The sequence below is a fragment of the Triturus cristatus genome, chromosome 10 (genome assembly GCF_964204655.1).
Source record: "Triturus cristatus chromosome 10, aTriCri1.1, whole genome shotgun sequence".
Taxonomy (NCBI): Eukaryota; Metazoa; Chordata; class Amphibia; order Caudata; family Salamandridae; genus Triturus; species Triturus cristatus.
Window position 1 is genome coordinate 786,122,910 of NC_140593.1, and position 24,846 is coordinate 786,147,755.

General features: G+C 43.0%; 1 protein-coding gene across 1 annotated transcript in view; it reads left to right on the forward strand.

The window, feature by feature from the left end:
• Positions 1 to 24,595, forward strand: part of LOC146789999 (cytoglobin-2-like) — a 348,677-nt gene extending 324,082 nt beyond the window's left edge. Inside the window, exon 3 of the mRNA XM_085628321.1 lies at positions 21,230 to 24,595. Within this exon, the coding sequence (XP_085484447.1) occupies positions 21,230 to 21,397 (168 nt within the window). The 3' untranslated portion in view covers positions 21,398 to 24,595. The remainder of the gene's footprint in view (positions 1 to 21,229) is intronic.
• Positions 24,596 to 24,846: the final 251 nt, after the last annotated feature.

The window sequence follows — 24,846 nt, forward strand, 5'->3', positions numbered from 1 at the left end:
CTGTAGTCCAGTCTGCTGGTTATGAGTGTGTGGGTGATGGTCTTTCTGTATTCGGAGGGGATCCACTTGAAAATCTTGCGGAGGATGGGGAGGGAGTTGAAGCAGGTGGAGGCAACAGCGTTGATCTGGCGTGTCAAGGTGAGGGAGGAGTCTAGGATGATGGCGAGTTTTAGGCAGCTGTTGCTCATTCAGGCTGCGACATCTTTCATTCCTTTTTGGAAGCGGAGTCTGGTGTTTTCGGGGGTCTTTGTGAGTGAGAGGATGAGCTGGGTGTCGTTGGTGTGGGATACTATGCTGAGCCCATGCTGTCTGACGATGGCGGCGAGGAGGGCCATGTAGATGTTGAAGAGCGTGGGGATGAGCGAGGATCCTTGGGGTACTCCGCAGTTGATCTCAGTAGGTTCGGAGAGGAAGGGAGGGAGTCTGATTTTTTGGGTTCTGCCAGAGAGAAAGGAGCAGATCCAGTTGAGGGCGTTTCCCTGTATACTGGTATTGTGGAGTCTGGCTGCAAGAGTCCGATGGGAGACGGTGTCGAAGGCTGCGGAGAGGTCTAGTAGGATGAGGGCGCCTTGTGCCCCAGGTGGAGTAGCATGTGGATATCATCGGTGGCGGCAAGGAGGGTGGTCTCAGTGCTGTGGTTGCTGTGAAATCTGGACTGGGAAGTGCCGAGGATGGCATTTTCTTCAAGGAAGGTGGTCAGTTGGGTGTTGATGAATCTCTTGGTGACTGGCTGCGAAGGGGAGGAGAGAGATGGGCCAGTAGTTTTTCAGGTCTGTCGTGTTGGCCGAGGGCTTCTTGAGGAGAGGCTTGACCTCTGCCTGCTTCCATTTGTCATGGAAGTTGCCGGAATTGAGGGAGGCGTTGATGGTCTGGCCTAGTTTGGGTGCTATTGCGGCGGCGGCTCTGCGGTAGATGTAAGGTGGGCAGGGGTCTGTGGGAGCTCCTGAGTGGGTGTTCTTCATGGTCGTGGTGGTGTCTTCAGTAGTGGCAAGTTTCCAGTTGGTAATGGTCGGCTGGTTGCCAGTGGTGGGGCGGGGCGGGGCATTGTGTCCGGAGTCTGCTCGCTGAAGTTGTCATAGAGGGCCTTGATTTTCAGATGGAAGTAGAAGCTGAGCTTGTTGCAGAGGTCCTGAGAAGGTGTGATGTCTGTGGCTTGGCTGGGGGGTTTGGTGAGCTGCTGAATGACGTTGAAGAGTTCTTTTACTTTGCTTGCGTTGGTGTGGATATTGTTCTTGATAAAGGTCCGCTTGGTGACTCTTATGTGCTGGTGGTACTAGTTCATGGCGCTTCTGTAGTTGTTCCGATCTTTGGTGGTTTCCTGTTCTATCCAGTCCTTGTCAAAGTACTGACAGGAAGGAGGGTGGGTGAGATGTAATGACTGTGACAAGGACAAGATAGCCTAAAGGTAAGGAAGTTTCCAGTAAGTAACCGGGACATTACATCTGTCGCTCGTCCTCATCAAATGTATACCAAAGCCAAAAAGTCCTTTGACAAACTAGCTGGAAAGAACAGAATGAATCACTGTGTTTATGCAACACCCCGGGTTTTAATGCATGCAAATATCAGAAACTAAACAAAATGAGAACATAGGAATTATAATGCAGAGTTAAAAAAACACCTGTGCCCAAATTAAAATGTAAACTTGAAACATTGTTAAGTCAATAATGTTTTACAAATGGATACTCAGGACCAGGTAGCAGCCCTACAGATTTCCTGAATTGATAATCCCTGTAACTCTGTCCAGGAGGTGGTCATTCCTCTTGTGGATCTTCCCTGCATTGTAAGTTTTCCAGAAACATGCTGCAAAGCCAACACAATTGTGGACTTAATCCATCTACTAAGAGACATAGAAGTTGCTTCCTTACCTTTTCCAGACTGCCCAAAAGTCAAAAACAAGAAGTCAGTTTTCCAGAACTGCTGAGACCTGGTAACATAAATCAAATAATAAGAACTCTTTTAACATCAAGTGGATTCAACAATTGTTCCTCCGCAAAGGATAGAGAAGGAAAAAAAGAAGAAAGAGTTATTTCCTGGGAGCTATAAAAATGGAGTTAAACTTTGGAACAAAGGAAAGGGCAGGTCTTAAAATGACTCGATCTTCCAAAAATCAAATAAAGAGAGGGCAGCAAGTTGAAGTTTCAAGCTTCACAATTCTTCCGGCCCAGGTGATAGCAACCAGGAAAAGAACCTTATGAGAACAAAACTTCAAATCTACAGCATCCAGAAGCTCAAAAGGATGGAATTGCAAAGCCCATAAAACAATACGAAGAGCCCAATTTGGGGAAAGGAGAATTTTAATTGGTTTTACCACTGACAAGCTCTTAAACAGGTCTAGACACCAAAGCCTCTATCACCAAAGAATGCTCAGAAAAGTCTCTAAAAGCTTTAATATCAAATCCTTGAGTTCTCACGGTTGAAAGAGAAAGATTTAAGTGAATCCCATCTAGAAAAAAAGTGCAAAACATCAGACAAACTACAGATAGCGCAGAAATATCATGAGCAGAGCACCATGTGTCAAAAGACTTCCAGTGCTTTGAGTAAGATTTCAAAGTGAAAGGCCTTCTGGAGTGCTGAATTACCTCCACCAAGGAAGGGGAAAGACCATTTGCTAGAAGTCCAGTCTTTTCAACCTCTAAACCGATAGAGTAAGTTTGAGCCGGAAGGTCAGAGCTGAAGTTCTAAGACGCGAAGCAAACTTCAGCAGTATCCAAGGAGGTAGAAGAGCCTGGGACTACAAGAATGAAGCCCCCTCCCTCCTGCTAAAGTTGGAGAGAACCTTCTGGATCAATGGGAAGGAAGGGAGTGTCTCAGCCACTTAATCACCAATGCATCCACTCCCCCAAGCTCCCTGTGGAAACTTGGAGCAGAGCCTGTGAAGATGAGCATTGTCCTTGGTTACAAATAGATCCAGAAAGGGTTTCCCAAACCATCTGTATATCTCTCGAAACGTCAACCTAGATAATGTCAACTCCTGTGAATTTGGAAACCTCCTGCTGATGTGTTGGACCCGGCCTCGTGGCGTGGTCTTAACCCTCTTGGATTGTGCTCGTCCCCCGCACCGGCCTACACGGGCCGCCCTCTCAGGCCGCCAGGGACCCCTCCTCCCTTCGAGGCCCCCTTTGGGTTGTACCCGTTTTCCTACACCCGCCTCAGCGGCCCCCTTTTCCAGGCCGCACAGGGACCCCTCATCCCTTCGGGGTCCCCCCCATGCTTGCTCCACGCACCAGCCTACGCAGCCCGGCTCCCTCCGGCCTCGGCCCCAGCGAAGCCCCGACATTGAGGCCCCAAGATCTGGCCAGGGGGCACCGCATGGCCACTTCACCACTCCCGGAGGAGGAGAGTTTCGATGGGACCCCCACCGTCCCTCAACACCTAGGTGCGATCGTCCTCTGGCCTCCCCGGGCCTGGCGCCTCTCCCGCTGGGTGTCTGGCCTCTCCCAGCCCGGCCTCTCCGCCCCCCAGGCGCAAGGGTCCGGACGAAAAAAAAGGGCTCCAGACCTATATCTGGGGCAACCCCGCAATGGGACAGTAGTTGTATCCCGGAGTCAAGAGCCCTGCTGATGGAATCGCGGCTGACCCTACGGAGAAGAACTCTTGCTTGATACTATACCACGAGCCCTGCTGACTGCGTCGCGGCTCCACCTTATTGAGACCAGGAACCTCACGGAACATCGGGGCCCTGCTGACGCTGTCGCGGCCCAACCTCGCTGAAGCCTCCACCGGAGACCTGCTGACGTCGTCGCGGCTCTAGCTGAACTGAAACACCTTAAGAGCCCTGCTGACCTAGTCGCGGCTCAAGCTCCACGAACTGATCACCAGAGCCCTGCTGACGCCGTCGCGGCTCGACCACTCCGAGACCCGGAGTCCCTCCAGCTTGAGGATCAAGAACTGGGCCAAGGTACCCTCGTACCCAGCTGCTACTAAAGACTGTCCCGCTACCCCGTCCCTACCAAAGACTTTGAGACTCTTGCGGATCCCTCGATCCCCCCTTGTATATATCGATAACCGTAACTTCCGAAATGCTGATAAAGAATTGCTCGTCTTGATAAACATCCTCGAGTCCTGTGTGGTGGTGTTACGGTGCTAGTACGGTATAGGAGAAGGACCTCTCCTAGGAGGCTTCTCAGCAGCGCTCGGCTACTTCGTACAGTGTGGGGGCCCCTCTGGGTGGTCTCCCCGACTCCCCCGAGGTCCGCCTTCCAACATGATGAGTTTTGCTTTAACATTGTCGGTGCCCTTGATGTGCACTGCTGACAGATGCAACAGGTTGATCTCTGTCCAGGAGCCCAATTGTGCTGCTATTGCATTGAAGGATTATGAGTGTTTGCTTCCCTGATGGCTGAGGTAAAAGGCTACTACTGGGTTGTCTGTCTTTATCAGCACAGTTTTCTGAGCACCTCTGGTCTTGTGGTAAGGTTGCGACTTCCGGAGCAGGGCAGGGAATTCAGATTTGGAGAGAATTTGGTTAACTCAATTATTTCGCCACAGGTTCTATGATCAATGAATGCAGAGATTAATTTGTGGATTTGGAAAAGCTGTGCTCCTAGCCTTAAAAGGTGCTGTCACGTGGCCACGTAGTAGTGATTTTGTGACTCGTTCATTGCGACCGTGTCAATGTGAGCTGGATACTTGTGGATGGACGGTGAAGCGCTGCAAGTAAACAAGGACATGTATTGTGACCTTTCGGCTTTAGTTGTCTAGTATATCAGACATGGCTGCAATTGTGCTTTCTGCCTAGGCAGCTGAGAATGTAAAGAGATTTAAACTTCCACTCAGCGCTGTGAAGCAACATCCTTGCAATGTAGGCGCTATGTAGCAGGCCTCAAATAAAAAAAGTTCACCACCAATGCACTGAAACACAAGTGGATTTGTTACTGGAAATGTACACAACGTCACAACGTTTTTACTTATAGTCTTCAGGCTGCAACAAGAAACAGTGGCATTGGAGAAGCTAGTAGAATGCTTATACACTCACTACATTGATGTATGTATAAATAAAATCAGGTTTATGAAATCAAGTTGGAATGGGTGTTTCTGTCAGATACTGATTTTCTGTTGTCATGCTCAGAGCACAGCTAGGCGGTAGAATTTCATGCAGATCCTGGGGTTTGCCCGGCCGCTGCCATGCTCCTCCAGAGCAAGGAATTCTGGGAAAGTGAGCATTTTGTTATCAAATGGCAGTTATGTCACATGCCTAACTGTCTTCAGAGGTGGGCACTCAAAGCAAGGGAGATGCCGTTAGTTGAAGACGAAGCTATGGAAAGTAATCATGCCACGTGCAGGGAGTGTCTTCTGAGTTGGGCACTTTAAGAAAGACTTTGTAGCCCCAAAGCTAATGGACAGCGATTTTAGGGCAGAATCATGTAACTTGCCTCATTGTCTACAGATTTGGGTGCTGTGCAAGTTGAGGTGCAGGACAGTGTATCTGGGCTATGATCATGTCACTTGGCTGTCTTCAGAGTTGGGCACTCTGAGATTCGAGTTGGAGGTCAGTGGTTTTGGGCAGTAATTATGTCATACGTCTGACTGGCTTGGGTGTGTTTCTCCAAGAGTTGATGTGCAGGGCAGTGTTTCTGTCATATGTCCAATTGTCTTCAGAAATGGACACTGAAAGTTGAGGCGCAGGTCAGTAGCAATGGGCAGTAATTGTGTTATACGTCTGACTGTCTAAAGAGTTTGGCGCTCTGTGTATTGAGGTGCAGGACAGTGTCTGTGGGCAGTAATCATGTTACACATCTGATTACCTTGAACATGACACTCTTAGAATTGAGGTCTAAGGCAATGGTTTTGGGCTGCAGTCTGTCATACATTTCATACTCTTCAAAACTGGTCGCTCTGAGAGTTGTGGTGCAGGGCAGTATCCATGCCACATGCCTGTCTGCTGGACTCACAGATCGGCATGGCATTGGCACTTGCCACAGCTGCTCGTGCCAATACTCACGTCTGTTAAATACGTGGACTCTGTACTCTTACCTGCTGAATTGCTTGCCGCTGATCCCAGGGCAGGCTGCAAGGAGAGGTGGGGGGGGGGGTCACCCCTTCCTTGTGGTCCTGTGAGATGCTGGGAATGGGGGCAGTATCCATGGCTTAGTCACGTTCGTCATAAGTGTATAGAAGAGATGGGCTGCCACCCCCCACGGACCTCTGGAAGGAAATCCATAAGACATAGTGTCCAGACCCTTGATAAAAGTCAATGACTCCTGACAAAATTATAGCGATCTTTTAGGGGTGGTGGTGGCGCGCACATACTGTTGTGGGAGAGATAGGGGATGGTGAGAGAGGTCACAGCCAATCACTGAACCCTTTGGCACTGTAACCTTCCTGCAAGCTACCTATTCTGGAGCTGGGGACCGGTGTTCAAGCTTCGGCTCAACATCTTGTAAATACTTTTAGATTTTTGTAAATAACATAATGTCTCCCCTGCCTGCGCAAATGTCAGATAAAAAGACTGTGATCCTAGCATTTTGTATGGGTGGTGGGGGGACGTCCATGTACTGTTATGGTAGGGATGAGGGGATAGGGAAAGAGGGCACACGGAGATAAAGTATACAAAATATAATTAAAATTAAACCCAAAAAAGCAGCGATCTTGGAGGAGTGGTGGAGGGTGGGCAAGTTGTGTTGTGGGAGGGATAGAGGGTGGGGAGAGAGGGCACAGCCAATCACTGAACCCTTTGGCACTGTAACCTCCCTGCAAGCTGCTGACTCGGGAGCTGGGGACCTGTGTTTGAGCCTCGAAATTGTCTTAATATTTTGTACATTTTTGTATATCACTTATTGTCTACTCTGCCCATGCTATAAAAATGCACAAATGTAATAAAGAAAAAATGCAGCAATCACACCTAATGTAAAAGTTCAAATGTCATTGAAAGATACAAAAGAACATCGATCACAGCGATCTTGTAGGGGTGGTGGGGGCGCACATGTACTGTCATGGGAGGAATGGGGGGTAGGGAGAGAGGGCACACTGGGATAAAGTATACCAATTATAATATAAATTAAACCAAAAATATCTGTGATCTTGTGGGAGTGGTGGGGCGGACAAGTAGTGTTGGCTGGGGAGTGGGGACGACACAGGGAGATTAGGTGAAAACAGGGCAAATAAAGCTGCCCAACTTAATTAAACAGAACACTTAACAACAGAGGCAGGCCAACAAAGGAAAAGGAGTGCTCTTGAAACTCTCTATGTAGCACCACACGGTACAACACATGTAACATGGGCAGTCCTCATGGGAGGATACAACAGAAGACAGGAAGGTACTAAGGAGGGAATAGTAAGGCTATTAACAAATCAAAAGCAACCATTTAAGAAAGGACAGTAATAGGAGCCAATTGAAAAGATGGGCGGTAAATTGGTGGAGCTTCAAGTCCATTCCTTAACACAGCATGTCTCGAAGAGACAGTGCAAGCGCTGCCTAGGCGAGACCTAAAAAGGCAGTACTATGGAGGCACTACTAAGCCTATTGAACAATAAAAAGTCATCATTTACAAAAGGCAGTGTCAAGGAGCCAATTAAAATGATGGATGGAAAGTGGGCAGAGCTTCATGCTCATATCCTGAATACAGCATGTCTCGAAGAGAAAGCGCAAGAACTCTCTAGGCGAGACCTAAAAACAGGATGAGCTAGAAGTGTCAGCCCCCTTTATGGCACCAAGGTTGGGGGGCGGAGTGAAGCCTGCAAGGATCCTCCTGTTTGTCTCGTGTGGCGAAGTGATCTCACTTTGTTATTACTGAGGCGAGGGAGGTAGGGGTAATGCAAAGATAGGAAGTTTAAGCTTAAGGCGCTGCAAATCGTACTCCGCCCCTAAGAGAAATTAAACGGTCAAAATCGGCAGTGGTTTCAGTCTTTATTAAGGATTATGTAAATACATTGATTCGAATTAATATTTTGCATGATAATAAACCACCTACAAGTGGAAAGCAAAATGCGGATAAACTCAGGCCTTCTAACTCCAACAGAGCGTCTAAGCCAATGTAAGGGAGGGAAAAAGCGGCTGAAATGCCTTAGTTATGATCTAATGCACGTCGCTTACAAGCGGCAAATCCAGCATTGACATTCCTATGCTGCCATCTAGAGGCTTAGTGTAAATACGGCCGTTTAATAGAAATCTTTCTTGTTTCAACGTTATTAATTGGTAACTCTAGTTCGAGTTGGCCCCTTTAAACAAGGTGTTACTTATTTATTGCTTAATACGTGTGCTTGTGAGACATAAGTGTATCCTAATATCAATGACCTAAAAGCAAGAGATGAATGTTATTCATGTTCACGAGGAATCAAATCAGAGATACCCGGACTTAAAATTCCAGCATCGTACAAAACAAACACAAGGCAATTTTTTTGAAACAGCATACACCCGTTCATTTTGTTAACGTTGTTAACCTTATCAGTGTAAGTAGTACGTAAGTGTCATACGGCAGGCCATGCGTTTTATTTGTTTGTAAGTGGTAAAGCAATTGTTGCGTTGCAGTGAGCAGGCAAACGTTTATGCAGAGAGTTCAAATGAAAAATACCATCGGATTTATGGCAAGATCCATCTGGGTTTATTTTCATAATGGAGTCATTCATTCATTAAAATCTTTATTCGATCTGTTTGCAAACAGATCATAAAAGCATAATTTCATCAAATGGGCCATAATAAAAACAGATTACATAAAAACCAGAAAGCGTTCAAAATCTTATGAAACTTTTAGGTGCCTCATTAAAACCAAAATCACATGTATATGTTTGATCCATGGGTACTAAAGTTCATGGCGGCACACCCCTCACCCTTCCATTTCGCCAACAAGCCCACAGAAAAGATGCTACCTTAAAACAAACATGGGGGTTAGAAAGAGCTTTTAAAAAAACTACAGGGCCACTCTGCACTGCGTAAAAGTTTAACGCCTTAAGATTGGCAGGAGGAACCTTTCTCTTTCAGTATAATAGAACTTGCAAAATAGTACCAGATGTAAGTCGGGCTGGATTGAGTAATTATCACAGGGGCAGGGGTATAGGTCTGCATGCTTGAACCTCTTCTCTGGAAACCCAAACATCAAAGGGATTAGATTCAAGCGAAAGCGCAGTAGGATAAATCTGTGTTGTATTACAGTAATGGAGGAAAGGTGAGAATAACCTTTCCCTGATCTTGGCGGGATAGTATCATAAACTGTGAGCGATTGTAGGTGCCTTTTTTCCCCTACGATCAAGGTTAGCCTTCTGTAAGTATAGTTTGGTTATTTTCCCTTTAGAAACCTTTCTACATGATGAGGGGTCCCTAAATAGTTATCCCTGCCCAATTGCATTTAATTCTGCCTCCACGTATCTAAGCCAGCCGATCCTGCTATAGCCCTCGAGCCTCAGGCAATCACCAACTATACGTTGGGTTAGATTGACAGCGACCCTGCGCCAGATCGAGAGCCACAGCAGGATGGGCAGCCAGTCTGATAGAGTCAAGCAAGTATGAAAGGCCCAGTTTGAGGTGTAAAATATGAATATGTAACGTTACAACGCGATCAACATGATCGCAGAGCGTTACATCGCAGTTTTTAGAACGCAAGTCGTTACAACGACTTGCGCTGGAGGGTGCTGGACTTAGGAATAGTAAGATTTACTATTTTAACACCAGTCGACATACAGTAGGGAAAGTGTTGGAATAGTAAATCCTACTATTCCTAGGGTTAGAGCGCCATCCAGTGCAAGTCATTGTAACAACTTGCGTTGTATTACCCGTGATGTAAAGGCATTGCGATGCAATGCCCGCGTGGTAAGGGATGTTTCCCGTAAAATATAGTTAGATGTTGAGGGTGGTAACGAAACCCTCGACTTAAAAAAGGTATCTTCAACTTTTTGCAGTTGTTCGATGTGGGCCATTCCCTTTGCCATCGCTTTTGTTCTGGCTCGATAGATGGTTTTGATTGTGTCCAAAGGGCTGGTTCCTAATTTTTTGGCAAACCCTTTTATAGCTTGGAGACCTCTTTCCATGCCCAGGGCTCTTACTGCCACAAGGTTATTCTAGGATTGCTTGTTATCAAACAAGAGTCCCATGTATGGGAAGGAGTCAACCACCTCGATTTTCTTTGAGGCTAGATGGAAGTGCAGTGCTTTTGCGCCTTTAGAATCTCCAGCTATAATGATGAATGATTTAGATTCATTCACTCTGAGGTCTAATGAAGCCATGAAAGAAGCATACAAAGATATAAGGCTTTGGAGAGCTACTCCTGTCCTGGCAATTAAGACCGCATTGTCAGCGTACGCCAATATTGGGAGTGAGATGTTATAAAATTTTGGCACATGTAAAGAGAGACCAAACAGGGCCGCCTCCACCCCATTGGTATAGATGGAAAAAAGAAACGGGGTGAGGACACATCCCTGTCTGACTCCTTTCTCGATCTTAAATGAGTGCGTGCATTACCCATTTCCGCCAAACCGCACAGAGGCAGTGGCATTGGCGTACAGTTGACAAATAAAACAGATAATCTCAAAGGAAATAATGTTGTCATCACATGTCACGGAACATCATCAATAAAGGATGTGTAAGACATATGCCATTACATTGAAAAATCCAATAAAAAATTATAGCTAACAAAAAAACGACTTGCTTCAGAGAATGTCACCATTGTAAAACATAAGAAATTGTAATTGATGTAAAACTCTAAACAACACGAGAAAGAAAGAAATTATATTGAAAGAGAATAAGAACCTGATTTAGATCTCGGTGGATGGGATATCCCATCCTCCGAAATATAAATCCCATTTTATCTTATGGGATTTATATTTCAGCGAACAGGATATGCGTCACGGTTGTGATGGAGTAACCTGTCCGCCGAGATCTAAATCGGGCCCTAAGTTGTAACAACAAATTTGCAGTTTACATAATTGAATGCACATGTGAATTGAGAAATACTGGGAGTGCAGTATGTATGCTGATAAAAGGAATAGTGAAGCACATCAGAGTAGAGATCGGTAAAGACATTGCAAAACACATCAAGATAGTAATTGGAAAGTTTTTTTTGTGATTTACCAGGTATAAAAATCAAAGAGAGGTGTGGACAAAGAATGAATACTAAAGTAATGAAATCAAAATATATAATTGGATTGATAACCCTTCACTCCAACAATCGGAATGAAGACCAGGAGCTACATTTATATTTAGAGTAATTATGTCAAATGGTATGGAAATGGTAGAAATTGTAAAGAATATATGATTTAAAATGATGGTTGCGAGTGGGTTAAATTATTGCAACATAAAGTCAACTGAAAAATTCCAAAAATATCAAGAGAAATCAAAATCTAAGTATCAAATCATATTAACGATAAACAATATGAATGTAAGACCCACTGGAGTGTGTGTTTCAAATTACTTTTGGGACAGTACCATAACAATGAATGAGTTCAACTCACTGGAGGGTTGAAAAGGATAAAAAAGAGATAATGAAGAAATATTGGCAACCAAACAGAAGCAAAAAATATTGCTCCCTTTGGAAAAAATAATAATTTGATGTTCCAACAAATTGTAACCATAAAATCTAAGTAAAGCTGAAGTGAAAGAACACCGAAGAGATTAGTCAGGAAACTGAATCCAAACAGAGTCAAAAGAATGGTTATTAGTAGGGAACTACATAGTGGTGAATATTGCCTAAGAGCTGAAAGAAAGAAAGGCCAATGAATTTGATTAATTGCAGCAATCCATGTAACACCAAGTGTTGCTTATTAAAGTATTCATGAATCTGCTACTGAGTGCCTCTTTACTTTTTTACTGGGAGAGAACCCTGTAAAGAATATACAAACACACACTGTAAAACACCAAATGTTAAAGTAGTGTTGTAATTAGTAAGGAGTTGAAAAAACACTGAAATCCTGTTGTAGTTCAGTGAGCTAACCATGATATGCGTCCCAGCCATGCACTGCTTATGACCTGCTTATCACATATGACATCACTCATGACATGTTAAATGATGTCATTGATGACATCACTCATGTCATCTCAAACAACATCTTTGATGACATCACTGATGACGTTATGCAATGAATCTGAAAATTTGCTGCACGCTTTCCATACTGGAAGCTATCAGCAAGCTACACCTAGACCAAAGTTCTACCACCTCTGTAGTGCTAATGAACATGCCATCGAGCAACATGCAGGACCGAAAGAAATCTGTTAAAGCACCCATATTTGGTGAAGATTATGCTTTTTTTCCCTGGTATTCGGGTTAATAAGAAACATAATATCTCCGCCGACATAATTGGAATCAGCAATTTAACGAACAGTATATGAAGTTCAAAAGATTGTTTGGTTATGATTTACCCTAATGAGATATACCTATTAAATGTATATTCTGAGATCAAATTTAAAGTCAAAGGTTTCACATCTATGCTTTAGCACTGATAAGGCATGTTTGTAAGAACACATTACAAATATTCCTGAAATGAGTAGATACCATTACAACAATGATTGCAACCATTCTGCAACTTCAACCATTTGTGAGTCAATCCAATACTAACTGTGTTGTAGCGTGGAGCCCTGTGTGCGGACCCTCAGCCTCACAGCACTAAATTTCACCTTGCCAGCCTAGGTTTTGCTCGTGTCTCCCTCCCGCCGCCACGCTTGTCATCCTTGCAGCCGCGGTCTGGAGGGAGACTACAACTCCCAGGCACACTTGCTGCAGAGGCCAGAAGCTCCCGCCCACCACCCGCAAATGGAGGCGCTTTTTAAACCACCTCATCCCCCGCGTCGCGGGACCGTGCGCGGACTGCGCCGGGCTAAGCCCGGGCAAAGGGCGGGCCGTCTGTGGCCGTCTGTGGCCGTCAGCGGCTGACAGAGGCTTGGCTGGGCCCCCCCTCTTATCATTGGTATTCGCTTACAGGCCCCCAAACAGGTACTTTTGCTGATTTGTGGCCACTTTTGCAAAAAGCTTTGGACTGTGGTTCTGTGGTAGCTGCCCCACTCAAATTACCTTGTATGTGGGCCTCAGTCCATGCTGCAATATTTACACACTGCCCCTGAGCGTTATTATATTTCGTGTCTATCATGGTTTTATGCTTTTAGATTTTAATATCCTTAGATTTATAAGGTATTTTTTTTTACCCTACTATTTTGCGATATTGTTTTCTATTGTAACCCAGCCTTATAGGTTCTGTGGGGGATCATAATGGGGAAGAGGAAAGATATGGAGGGAGGTAGTGCCGCTGGCACCAAAAAAGGGAAAAAAGCAACAAAGAGCCCGCATGCTGCTCTTAATTGTGTTTTGGGCAGAATCGAGGGAATTGTTAATGATTGTGAGGAAACACTGGGTAGTAACACTCAAAAAGGCACAGAAATCGTGGAACCGAGGGGTGGTAAAACCTCTAATAAACTTTGTGAGAAAACTATCCCCACAATGTTTACCAACCAGCAAAGTAGCAACAAGCCCTCGCAAGTTCCTCTATCGACAGCACCTGACTTCCTTGCGGACGCTGTTTTGTCCAGCTCTCCACCTCCGTTATTAGAACGGGGGTTGGTGCTGCAACAAGTCCAGATAACTCCTCTTCCAATCTTATGCTCAAATAGATTCTCTCCCCTTGACCCAGACATCAGCATTACCACCACACCGGCCCCAGAGGATAATATGGACACAATCTTAAGCGGCAGGTCAGTCACTGGCCCAGAGTCTGGGCCTACTGAGCTGGACCTGCTGGCTAGGATTAGGAAGCTGGAGGATATGGTGGCACTGCTGACCAAGAGGCTGGACAGTTTAGACCAGGGACAAGCTATTCCACCCGCGACTCCTGTCACACTTTTATCACGGAAGGTCACTGCCCCCGCCGGGAGGGATACTCAGGGGACATTAAAACACACCCCCCTAAACACTTCTTTATTACCATCCCAAGGCTATAGGAACAAGGGGGTTGGCAACAAGATGGTTATTAATGACAAGGCTACATCATATGCAGATATCACGAGAGGTGAAGCTTGGAATGGGGCACCTGATTCTAGATCTAAGTCCATGGAACATAACAATATTACATCTTCCCTCCCCCGAGCTCTTAGTAAACCACCCCCCTCTAGAGTCACCTACGGCCCTCGTCCACATCATCTACCCAATAGGGCCACGGTGTATATGACCAACGTCCCGAAACTAGCTAGCTCAGGGGGATATGAAAGTAGGGACTCAATACTCAATAAAGCCATCCATTGGTTGTGCCATGTAAGGGGGTGTAGATCTATTATCAGAGATGACATGATAAGAGTAAGTAGGATCTCCATGGCAGATGCGCAGGTGGACTGTCTGGAGATCGAACTCAGGGACCCCTTTCTAGCAGAAAATGTATTACTGCTGGAACTCAGGACATCCCCACCAGAGTACTCCTCGATACAGATCCGCTCCTCTCCTTCTTGGACACATCTGCTCGAGGATGATGATTCAGGGCTTAGACAGGTCGATTGACTGACGAACAATTGCCCAGACAACCCTTCTTCTGTCCTGGAACGGTATTACCAAGTGGATTACAGCGCATCAGGTTATTCCTTGTCTTTGGACCAGGGTGGGGTCTGTACTGATAGCTCCGTCCAGGCACAACCAATAAGAGGAGTCACTCACCCAAATGGGGTGTTGGATGTAAACAGCGACATTCCCCTTAATAACTCAAGATCATTTCACTTTTTATCAAGGAATATTGCGGGTTTGGAAAAGAATCTCGCTGACCCCCTTTGGAATGACTTTATTAACAAATTCGATATTATCTTATTCCAGGAGACATGGAGTCTAGTCCCCCTCTATAGGTCAGGCTATTCCACATTCCACATTCCAGCGATCAGCTCATCCAGAGGTAGGCCTTCGGGGGGGCTCCTCGTTTGGGTTAACATCCACTCAAATGGGTCAGTTAAAAACCATGTAACCTCTTCCCAGGACATCCTTCGTATCTCTATTGCCGGGCCAGATTTAAAAGATGGCTTAGAAATTTTTAACATATATGCCAGAGGGACCCCGCGAGGTCAAGTAAGCCCCATTATATCGTCTTTGGACTTTGAGCTTACGGCCATCACTTCCACAGCAGGCATCATCGTTGCAGGAGATCTTAATTGTACTTTCGAGCCCCTCTGCGATGAGGATGTCCAGGGCACCAGGGACCTAGACGCTAAGTGGGAAATTCCCTGCCTTAGCCTCCCTCCAATAAAGAAATGGTCTCCAAGAGCCATACAAATCAATGCTCTGACCCTAGAGCATAATCTGAGGGCGACTAATGGCAGAACAAAATCCGATCGAATGGGAACCCCAACTTTTACCAGAACCAGGGTGCCCTCGCGCATCGATTATATACTGCTGGACGTCGGGTCATGGGCCGACCTCATCAATATGGAAGTTATCCCAAGATGAGAAAGTGATCATAACCCCTTGTCCATGCAATTTTTGCGCAATTCCGATCTTATACCAACCGAGTATGTTAGCACCAGGAGCCCCTGGTTGAGGGAAATAGTGCCCTCTATCTGCAATCGGCACCTTAAATGGCCCAAGGTTGCCAAACGAGAATTGTCTTTGGAGGGTATCAGGAAGATCATTAATGACAGCATTCTAATGCTCAGCGGCGTTCCTGACACTCACCCTTCACCTGCACACTCCTCAAGGAAATTTATCTCTCAACTGCGGCCAAGGTGGGCGAGTTTTTCCAGGCCAAAGCGAATTGGGGTTGCAAGCGTCCTTCTCCAAAGGTCGAAAACCTGTGGTACTCCGATGATTGCAGGAAAAGGAGGCAGGACCTTTCGAGAGCTTTAAAATCTAACGTCCAGATTAATATCCTCTCCGCAAGAAAATCATACTACAGGTCTATCGCCACAGCAAAACGAGCTTGGGAAGAAACACACTGGCAAGAACTCAAATCCGCCGCCCAGCTGAAGGATGCCACCCTATTTTGGGATCTCATCAATGTTGGTACAAGGAGGGGGGCTGACCCAATACCGAACCATATTGTGGGGCGAGAATGGTTTGACCACTTCCAGAAACTATACATGGGTGACGAAGGGCTTGCACCGCTGGAGCAAGGGAATGACCGAGAGCCAACTGTACTCCCACTTGAGGGAGAGCAGTTTGGGCTCAATGAGGTTCTTACAGCTATTGCCTCGATTGTGCCCGGCAAAGCGGCTGGACCCGACGGCCTCCCAGGTGATCTCATGCTCCATGAAAAAAATCTCTGGGCCCAATTTATCTGCAGATCTTTAAATCTCATAGCGAATGGCCACCCTGTACCAGGATCCTGGAAAGGGGCGGAGGTGGTGACCATCTTCAAGAAGGGGGATAGAGAGGATCCTGCTAATTACAGACCGATCAGTCTGATTGATGTCGCCCAAAAAGCCGTTGACAGGGTCCTCTTAACATGGATGAAAGGATGGATCGATGAGGAGGGCATCTTGTCCCACTTTCAGGCAGGGTTTAGATGTGGTGTTGGACCGATGGATCAGGTATTTAGACTCTGCCTGATCCATTGGAAAACTGTAACCATCGAGAAGGGTAGTCTGTATCTAGCATTTATAGACTTAAAAACAGCTTTTGATCTGGTCCCTCGTTCCAAGTTATGGCAAATTTTGCTAGACCTAGGAATCCCTCCCCTGATCCTGAATCTTGTCAAGCGCCTGCACGAACACAATTTTGCCAGAGTGAGGTGGGGGGGCCAGGGCCAGCTAACTGAGAAAATAGTAGTTCAGAGAGGGGTACGCCAGGGTTGTGTTTTGGCGCCGACCCTGTTCTCTCTCTATATAAATGGGGTGGCGGACCATTTGAGAGAGGACATGACCGATGCCCCAACCCTGTGCGGGGAAAAAGCACCGACTCTACTATTTGCGGATGATACCCTCCTGATCTCCAAAAGTCCCATGGGCCTGCAGAAACTCCTTGATCGTTTCACCTCGTTCTGTGAAGCCAGAGGCTTGGTTATCAACATAACCAAAACCAAGTTAATGGCTCTGGCACCATCTAAAAGCTTTAGGAATAAATTTAAGCTGAACGACTGCCCTTTGGAGCTAGTAGAGGCCTTTGACTATCTAGGTGTAAGGGTGAACAATAAAATGAAGTGGTCCCTCCACTTGACTAAAATGCTCCTAAACCATAAACGGATTTCAGGGGCTATAGCCAGGCACCAGAGACTTTCCTATAGCCGGCCTGTAGCTCCAGCAATCAAAGTATATGAGGGCAAGGCCCTGCCTGGGTGCCTCTACGGGGCGGAACTGTGGGGGTTTGAAAATCTCTCCGAGCTAGTAAGATCTGAGAATAAATTCTATAGAGATTTAGTCTCGCTCCCTTCATCTACCCCCCCTAGTCCCGCTCCGCTACGATCTTGGGAGACACCCAATAAATGAAGTGGTGAGGCTGCGCCCCCTGCTGTATTGGATCCGGCTCAGGAGGTCTCCCGACCTAAGCCATTATGCCTCCGGCCTAACTGAATTGATAAGTCTGGGTGCAGGTCATAAAGTAGGCTGGGTGTCCAACCTGAAAAAACTAGTCGGTACAATTGGTTTGGACCAGGCTTGGGAGAGTCAGATGCCCCCGCCTAAACTTCTAGTAAAAAAGCTCTACTGGAACTGGATCTCTGCTACGGTTAACAAGAATCAGAACGGTATTTTGTCTGAGAGATGTCTGGATGTCAAGCATGTCCCAAGACTGGAACCCTTCCTTGACCTCATTGAGTCCCCGGGGGATAGGGTCCTCTACCTTAAATTTAGGTATGGCACACTTCCTCTCCGAGATTTCCAGAGAGGCTGGAATGGCCAGACGGGAAACGATAGGGGCTGCCCGGGTTGTGCTTCCCCCACGGAATCCATTGCACATTTCATGTTTGCTTGCAGGGCATACAGCCAAGTGAGGTCAAGGTGGCTAAAACCAGTCTGCATTAATTTGGGTTGTTCATCCCACAGGGTGGCTCTACGCATTTTAACATACGAGACACTAATCCCAAGTGTAACCTGTGGCACAGCAAAGTTTCTAGGAAACGCATGGAGGATAAGGCAAAAGCTTGTCAAATGAAATAATAGATAAATAAGCCTGCTGTGAGCAAATTTTATCCGAGTTTACTCGATATGGTTGGGTTTTAAATGTATTGCAATTTGGACTTATGTATCATTCTGCTTTGTATGTTACATCTCCCACTGAATATACAGTTTGGCTATACTGGGGAAAGCGGACTTAAGTTCACTATACTGCAAAAAAACAATGTAAATAATGAAGTGTTTTTTCTTTTTTTTTTAACCTGTTTTATACTTTTATGATGTTTTTTTTTACATCGAATAAAGTTAATCAAAGAGTCAATCATAGATTATACATTCTTCAACAATGTATGTTTCCTCAGAATTTTCATTGAGCTTCTGGGAATAAATATCTCTACCTAATAAATCTCCATTTTGTACAGAAGGTGTCAATAACACCACATGGAAGCTCTTTAATGCCAGCATGTGCATGCAACTCCACAGGTTAAAAATGTATTGTAAACATAAGCCTTAGATTTTCTCACATAATTTGGCAACAGGACTTTGATTTTAACCACAACCTACATGTAATGTTTGTCTGCAACTCACAATAGCTGTGCTCAGTCTCTACTTTGTTTATATGAAAATTCACTCTAAAAATATTTCTAATAGTTCAACTGTGCACCATATAAAAATATCACAATACTGAATCAGACTTGTGTTCAGGACTACGCTATTTATATTTCATAGATGCACACATGTACAAATAGTCAGAGTATGTTGTATATGTTTGTGGGCCCTTTACTACTCACATTCTTTTTAGAAAGATCAAGTCATTTATAGAGTAAATTCAGGAGCAGTAGCTTGGATGATATAAACAGTGATATCATAAACAATGTCCATCTGGCCCTGCTAAATCCTTGTAGGTTTAGCTGTCATCCTGCATCTGTCTCTTGGTTGTTGGTCTTGGTCAGGGTCGCGCTGGGACGCCCCGTTGCTGGGGCAGCCATGCGCGTTATAAATCGGATTAATAATAATAATAATAATAATATTAGAGATGCCATAAGTGATATCATCACTGTCATGAGTGATGACGTAACACGTGCGGTCATAAGCAGTGTATGGTTGGGGCGAAAGGTATACTTAGCTCACTGAACTATAACTGGCAAATGTATGTTTTTTGTTTTCTTAAGCTTTAATTTTATCTCATTTCAACACCTAACTATAACATTACTTTAACTTTGGGTTTTACTCAATGAATGTTTGTTGTTTTTTTAAACATGTTCATCCAGCACACCCACTGCACACATCCTATAGCCGTTCACAGCAGAGGGTTGGCACAGGTGCAATTTATAGTTATTTTATTTAACTGTAACGGATGAATTTTAGTGTTTTTAAAGTTTAAAACATTGTTTTTAGTGACAATTTCACCTAACTATAACATCACTTTAACCTTTGTGTTTTAGATTCATGTTTGCATAATGTAATAAACATAATAGTTAACTGTGTTCTATGGTCCAAAACTGCAACCTAGGGGCTCATAACAAGCAGTTTGTAAATTACTCCAGACCCCTAGACAACAATATAAGATCGTGTTACAAAATGTTTCAGTTATGTATTTTTTATAATACATGTTCATTTTAGGAGATTTAGCTTAAAAAGGCTGTTCTCTTCAAATTGCAGCTAAAAAGGGCATTAATTGAAATTAGAATGTTTTGGTTTTGTTTGCCTTTCTTGAATACATTTTTTGATAAAGTTGGGACAATGGTGACAGCCTGTAGCTTTATGTGATTCTGTGGCAGCAACATTTACTGCATATGTTTACAGCTTGTGCCACAACATTAAATCAATTAATCAAGTAGATGTATTTGGAATGAAGCAATAAGAACATAAATACATACAAATAACATACACCAACCATCCAAATACCTTGGTATCAAACAGATAAGTGCAAATGAATCTATGTAATGTATAAAATGAATGCCACCAGTTTAAAAATTTAAAAATGTTCTCACGAATATAACTACATTGCCAGGTAGCATTTTTTAGATTTAAAAAATGCCTCTTGACTATTCGAAGATGTTATTCTTATGGAAATGGTTTGAGATATTTAACTCTTGCAATTCTGAAAAGATTTTTTTTTAAATATGACATTTAACATAGTTTGTAAAGAATGATTATCACAATAATGAACAATGCTGGAAGACTGCTGTCCTTTGGGAGTTGATGAAAGATGATACACAATTCCTACTCTAAATCTGCAGCAGAAGACTGTGCTCATGTAAATTCAGAGTAGAGTGTTAACACACAAGATGTGAGCATTGGTTTAGCTTTACATTTGCACATAATTGCCCGCATAATTTGCAAATTTCCCAATTTTTTTTATTTCTAGCTCAAACAGATGAAATTAAGTGTTTGAATTTTTTGACACATTAATTAGATAAAATTGACATGTCATTTAGATAAACTTGCTGCACAATCCTAATAGCCCTGACAATAGCAGAGCAATGTGGAGTGGGTTAGGACTGCCATTATTATGTTGGAACTTTTAGTTCATTTAAAACTGTGAAATGTTTTCTGTACTTTGATTCTCTTTGAAATTCGGGGAATGATATCACAGGATTGTGTGCAATAAAAGCACCCAAATGTAATATCTATCTATCTATCTATCTATCTATCTATCTATCTATCTATCTATCTATCTATCTATCTATCTATCTATCTATCTATCTATCTATCTATCTATCTATCTATCTATCTATCTATCTATCTATCCATCCATCCATCCATCCATCCCTCCATCCATCCATCCATCCATCCATCCATCCATCCATCCATCCATCCATCCATCCATCCATCCATCCATCCATCCATCCATCCATCCATCCATCCATCCATCCATCCATCCATCCGTCCGTCCGTCCGTCCGTCCGTCCGTCCGTCCGTCCGTCCGTCCGTCCGTCCGTCCGTCCGTCCGTCCGTCCGTCCGTCTATCCGTCTGTCTGTCTGTCTGTCTGTCTGTCTGTCTGTCTGTCTGTCTGTCTGTCTGTCTGTCTGTCTGTCTGTCTGTCTCTCTGTCCATTTACTTATTTGTCTGTCTGTCTTGGTTTTAAATACGATTATAACATTTACCAATGATGTAAGAGCACTTCCTACTCAAGAGTTATGGCTACTTTGTGTGATTCAAAAATGGCAATTATTATAACTAATGAAATTGGCATACCTTGTGGATATGGTGAAAATGACATTTTCCACTATATTGTCACTAATAAAATGATAATGGGAGATGAGTGATGTAATTGTTTTTGTCCCTACTTACAGTTTCTGTTTGAGGTGGTCTTGAATGTTCTGACAGATGCCCTGGGATGTACCTTTACTCCTGACATCAAAGCATCCTGGAAGAAGCTGTTTTCAATCCTGAATGACTACATTGCCTCGTGTTATGCTGCCACACCTCTCGTGTCTACTGGGCCTGGAATCACAGTGTGAAATGAAAGACAACTGATGACCAGCAAACCCAATTGTCTTTTCTTACATCTTGTAAAGGTGCACCATGCTATATGTAAAGGGAAACCTTTGAAAAATGAACTTGAACACTTTCTCAACTATATTACCACCATTTTCGAATTTCACTGCTTTACCTACACAATTTTACTATTTTGAAATAGAAGTACAAATCTGATTGACAGTGCTTTAATAGGAATTCTAACATGTTAATGTTATTTTTCTGCCAATGTTTTAACCTGTCAACATGATGGCACAGGTTCAACATTGCATACTGTACTGTTATTCAAATATATTACCATATGACAGATCTTTGGTATGTGTCTAAGGGGTTTATTCCCTAAGGTTTTTGCATGAGGCCTTGTGTGGCAGAAAGTGGCACAACTATGGCACAGTTTGAAATTGTACATTGCTACACACGTGCCTGCACAACTCTCAATAAATAAACCCTTTTGTTCCATTTAGTTAGGTACTCACCACTTGCCTACAGACTCTGTAGAGTAACTTCCATCCACTTTAGGTGGAATGCTATTGCAGTAGTAAACTGATAAAATGTTTAGAAAATGTTTTCTACTTTATTGCCATTACTGGATTGTGATATTTTACTGGCAATAATTTGCTAACTGCTGCAATGAATTATGTAGCTCAGCAATAATGAAAGAATTGAGAACACATTGTTTTGAAATCAAGGACTGACACCATTTCAGATCTATAAAAAAAACTATAATTTATTTCAAAGTCAGTTTTTTAGCCAATACATTTCATATAGCCATATTCATATGAACAATATAGATGCTAAAAGGAATTACGATAAAGCCTATACGTTAATTCCTGTATACTGCTCACTCATTTTTTTTAATTCCTTTTAAAAACTATTCAGTTAACAATACCATCCCAAAAGCATCTAGAGAGAAAGTGAAACCAAACAAAATAATGAATTCAATTTACATTATTCCTAAAAGAATAGGATGAAGAAAATGCTTTCTAGAAGCACTGAACTCAGGAGAGGAAAAAAGGGTGTGCTGTACAATTAAAAAGCCACAGTGCTATATCTCAAGTCACATCTCTCTTTATTGTCATCATCTTCACTTTGTTTTGTCTGACATGGTTTATCAGTAAGAACTGTGTGTATGTTTAGCAAAAGCTATGAAATAAGAAGCTAAACCTTGCACAGTAAATCAAGAGATCAGATTATCAACTTCAGATTAGAAATTAGAAAATATAAAATAGTATCGACCACAAAAGTAATATTTGACATTGCCAACTTAAGTATATGGAAAGTGAGTTAAATCAATGTTAATTGTCTTATTACTTTTAGGGGAAAAATTACATTCAGATTCAGCTTTAAATAGAGATAAAAATACATACAAAACCGTCATTTAATGTAATCATACAATTTCAGCCTATTTCATCTAGTTGTCCTAGATACAATATTATTGTGTCTAAAACACACTAATGTGTTCATGAGATCAACCCCATATGTTAAAATGAAATATAAGTTATGTAAGTGACAATCACCCACAAGAAGTAAGTAAGAAAGTCCTTTTCAGCTTCAATTAATAAATAAGTAAAACAAGATGAGCAGTATGGATGATAATCGTTATATTTATTTTATTACGTTATGTGTTATGTTATGCAATGTTATGATATGCTATATAACTGCATATTTGTAAAATACACAACCGTCAAAAAAGGTATCCTGGAGCTGTGCCGATAAGAAAACCTGAGAAAAAATACTTTAATACACTTATTAGAAACTCTAGATACTAAGGAGCGTGCTGAAGCGCACATAATCAATTTGAGAGTTAAATGTCACTGCTAAGGTGTTCCATAAGATGGATTCTGGTTCAGAGGCTCAATAGCCACCCATGCAAGAAAGACAAAACTGAGCAATATACCTGAAAATAAATGTGTAGGAAAGAAGGGTTGTACCAAGAGGAATAATAAACAGTATATTGCGCCTTAAACTGTATCGCCTAATTGACATGCAACCAGTGCATGGCCTTCAATAGAAATGTTATCACAATGAGAGGCTTTAGTGAAAGTCTTAGCAGTAGCGTCCTGAATGGACTGGAGTCTGCCAAAAACACATTTTGACATACACTGATTGTTAGAATAGTCCAGCCTCGAGTGTACCAAACAACCTCAACTCTAAAAGAGTAACTAAGACATGGAAGCAATCTTTTTTAGACATTCCAGATTGTAAGTGTGGCTTTGCCATACTGGAAATTTGTTTATACAAACACAAATCAAAGCAATTGGCGAACTGTTACCCATGCCACTTGGTCAGCTGGGCTGGATGTTATTAGACTGATATCTACTAAAAGCTTTCTTAAATCCCAGTTGGGTAGAAAGATTCCATATAAAAATATGTTTATTCGCTCTTAAATTGAGTTAAAAAAGAAAATGTTTGATGATGTGACTGTGAGAGGACAAGTGCAGCCTGATAATGATGTACGTGTCATCAGTGAAATTGAAGAAATACATAACAAAAATATGTAATCCTGGCTGTCAGAGTATAAATATGGGCCTTAAAGAAGATAAGGGAGAAGGTGGAGCCTGGGGCATACTACTTTTAAACTGAGAAGGCCTAAATTGCAGTTGATGCCGATGCTCAAGAAAAGACTTTAATTTCTGGGCTGTGCTAGAGTATCTTGATATCATGATGCACGTGGAGTAGGAAGATGGTCAATAGTCTGATCATTCAAATGTTTGCCACTGAGGAAAATGAATCATGTGGATTTTACCCAAAAAAACACTTAAGAAGCTCTGCTCTTGGTTGAATGTGGTTCAAGATGGTGGTCATAAGCAAAGGTAGGAGTGGTCCATTGGCAAGAAGAGGATCATGTGTATTTATGTATCTAGCTCCTTATAATAAATGTTTGTCTCTGAATTTGAAATATATTAAGATTTAAACAACGAGGTGGCAGTTCCAGGCTAAATCCTGACTTTTTGTGACAACAAGTAAACCTAAGTTGAATCTTACATTGCTAATCACAGTTATATTATCATCTTCAATAACCCAATAGATAAATATTAAGCATAAATAACTGGGGGCAGAGGGATTCTTGTGTAGTTCTGTGTACCTGATATTTTAGTCTGTACATACTTTGACATCTCATACTCATGAAACATAGTATAATATTAAAATACAGCTGTATTAAATGTATACCTTGACCAAAATGCTTTGTTGTTTGTTATTATCAAAATTACTTATTATTAATAATAATAATAATCAATAATCTTTATTCAGATGTGATCACAACCATAAAAGATACATTGAGATAAAAAGCAAGCAATAAAACACTTCATCATAACAGTTAAAATTCATTCAGGGTAATGTGCAAAAAATACAAAGGCCAATCAGCCATCAAAAACATGTAGAATTTCTAGATTTGATTACTGCTCTTAAGAAATTCATGACTGCAAAGAGC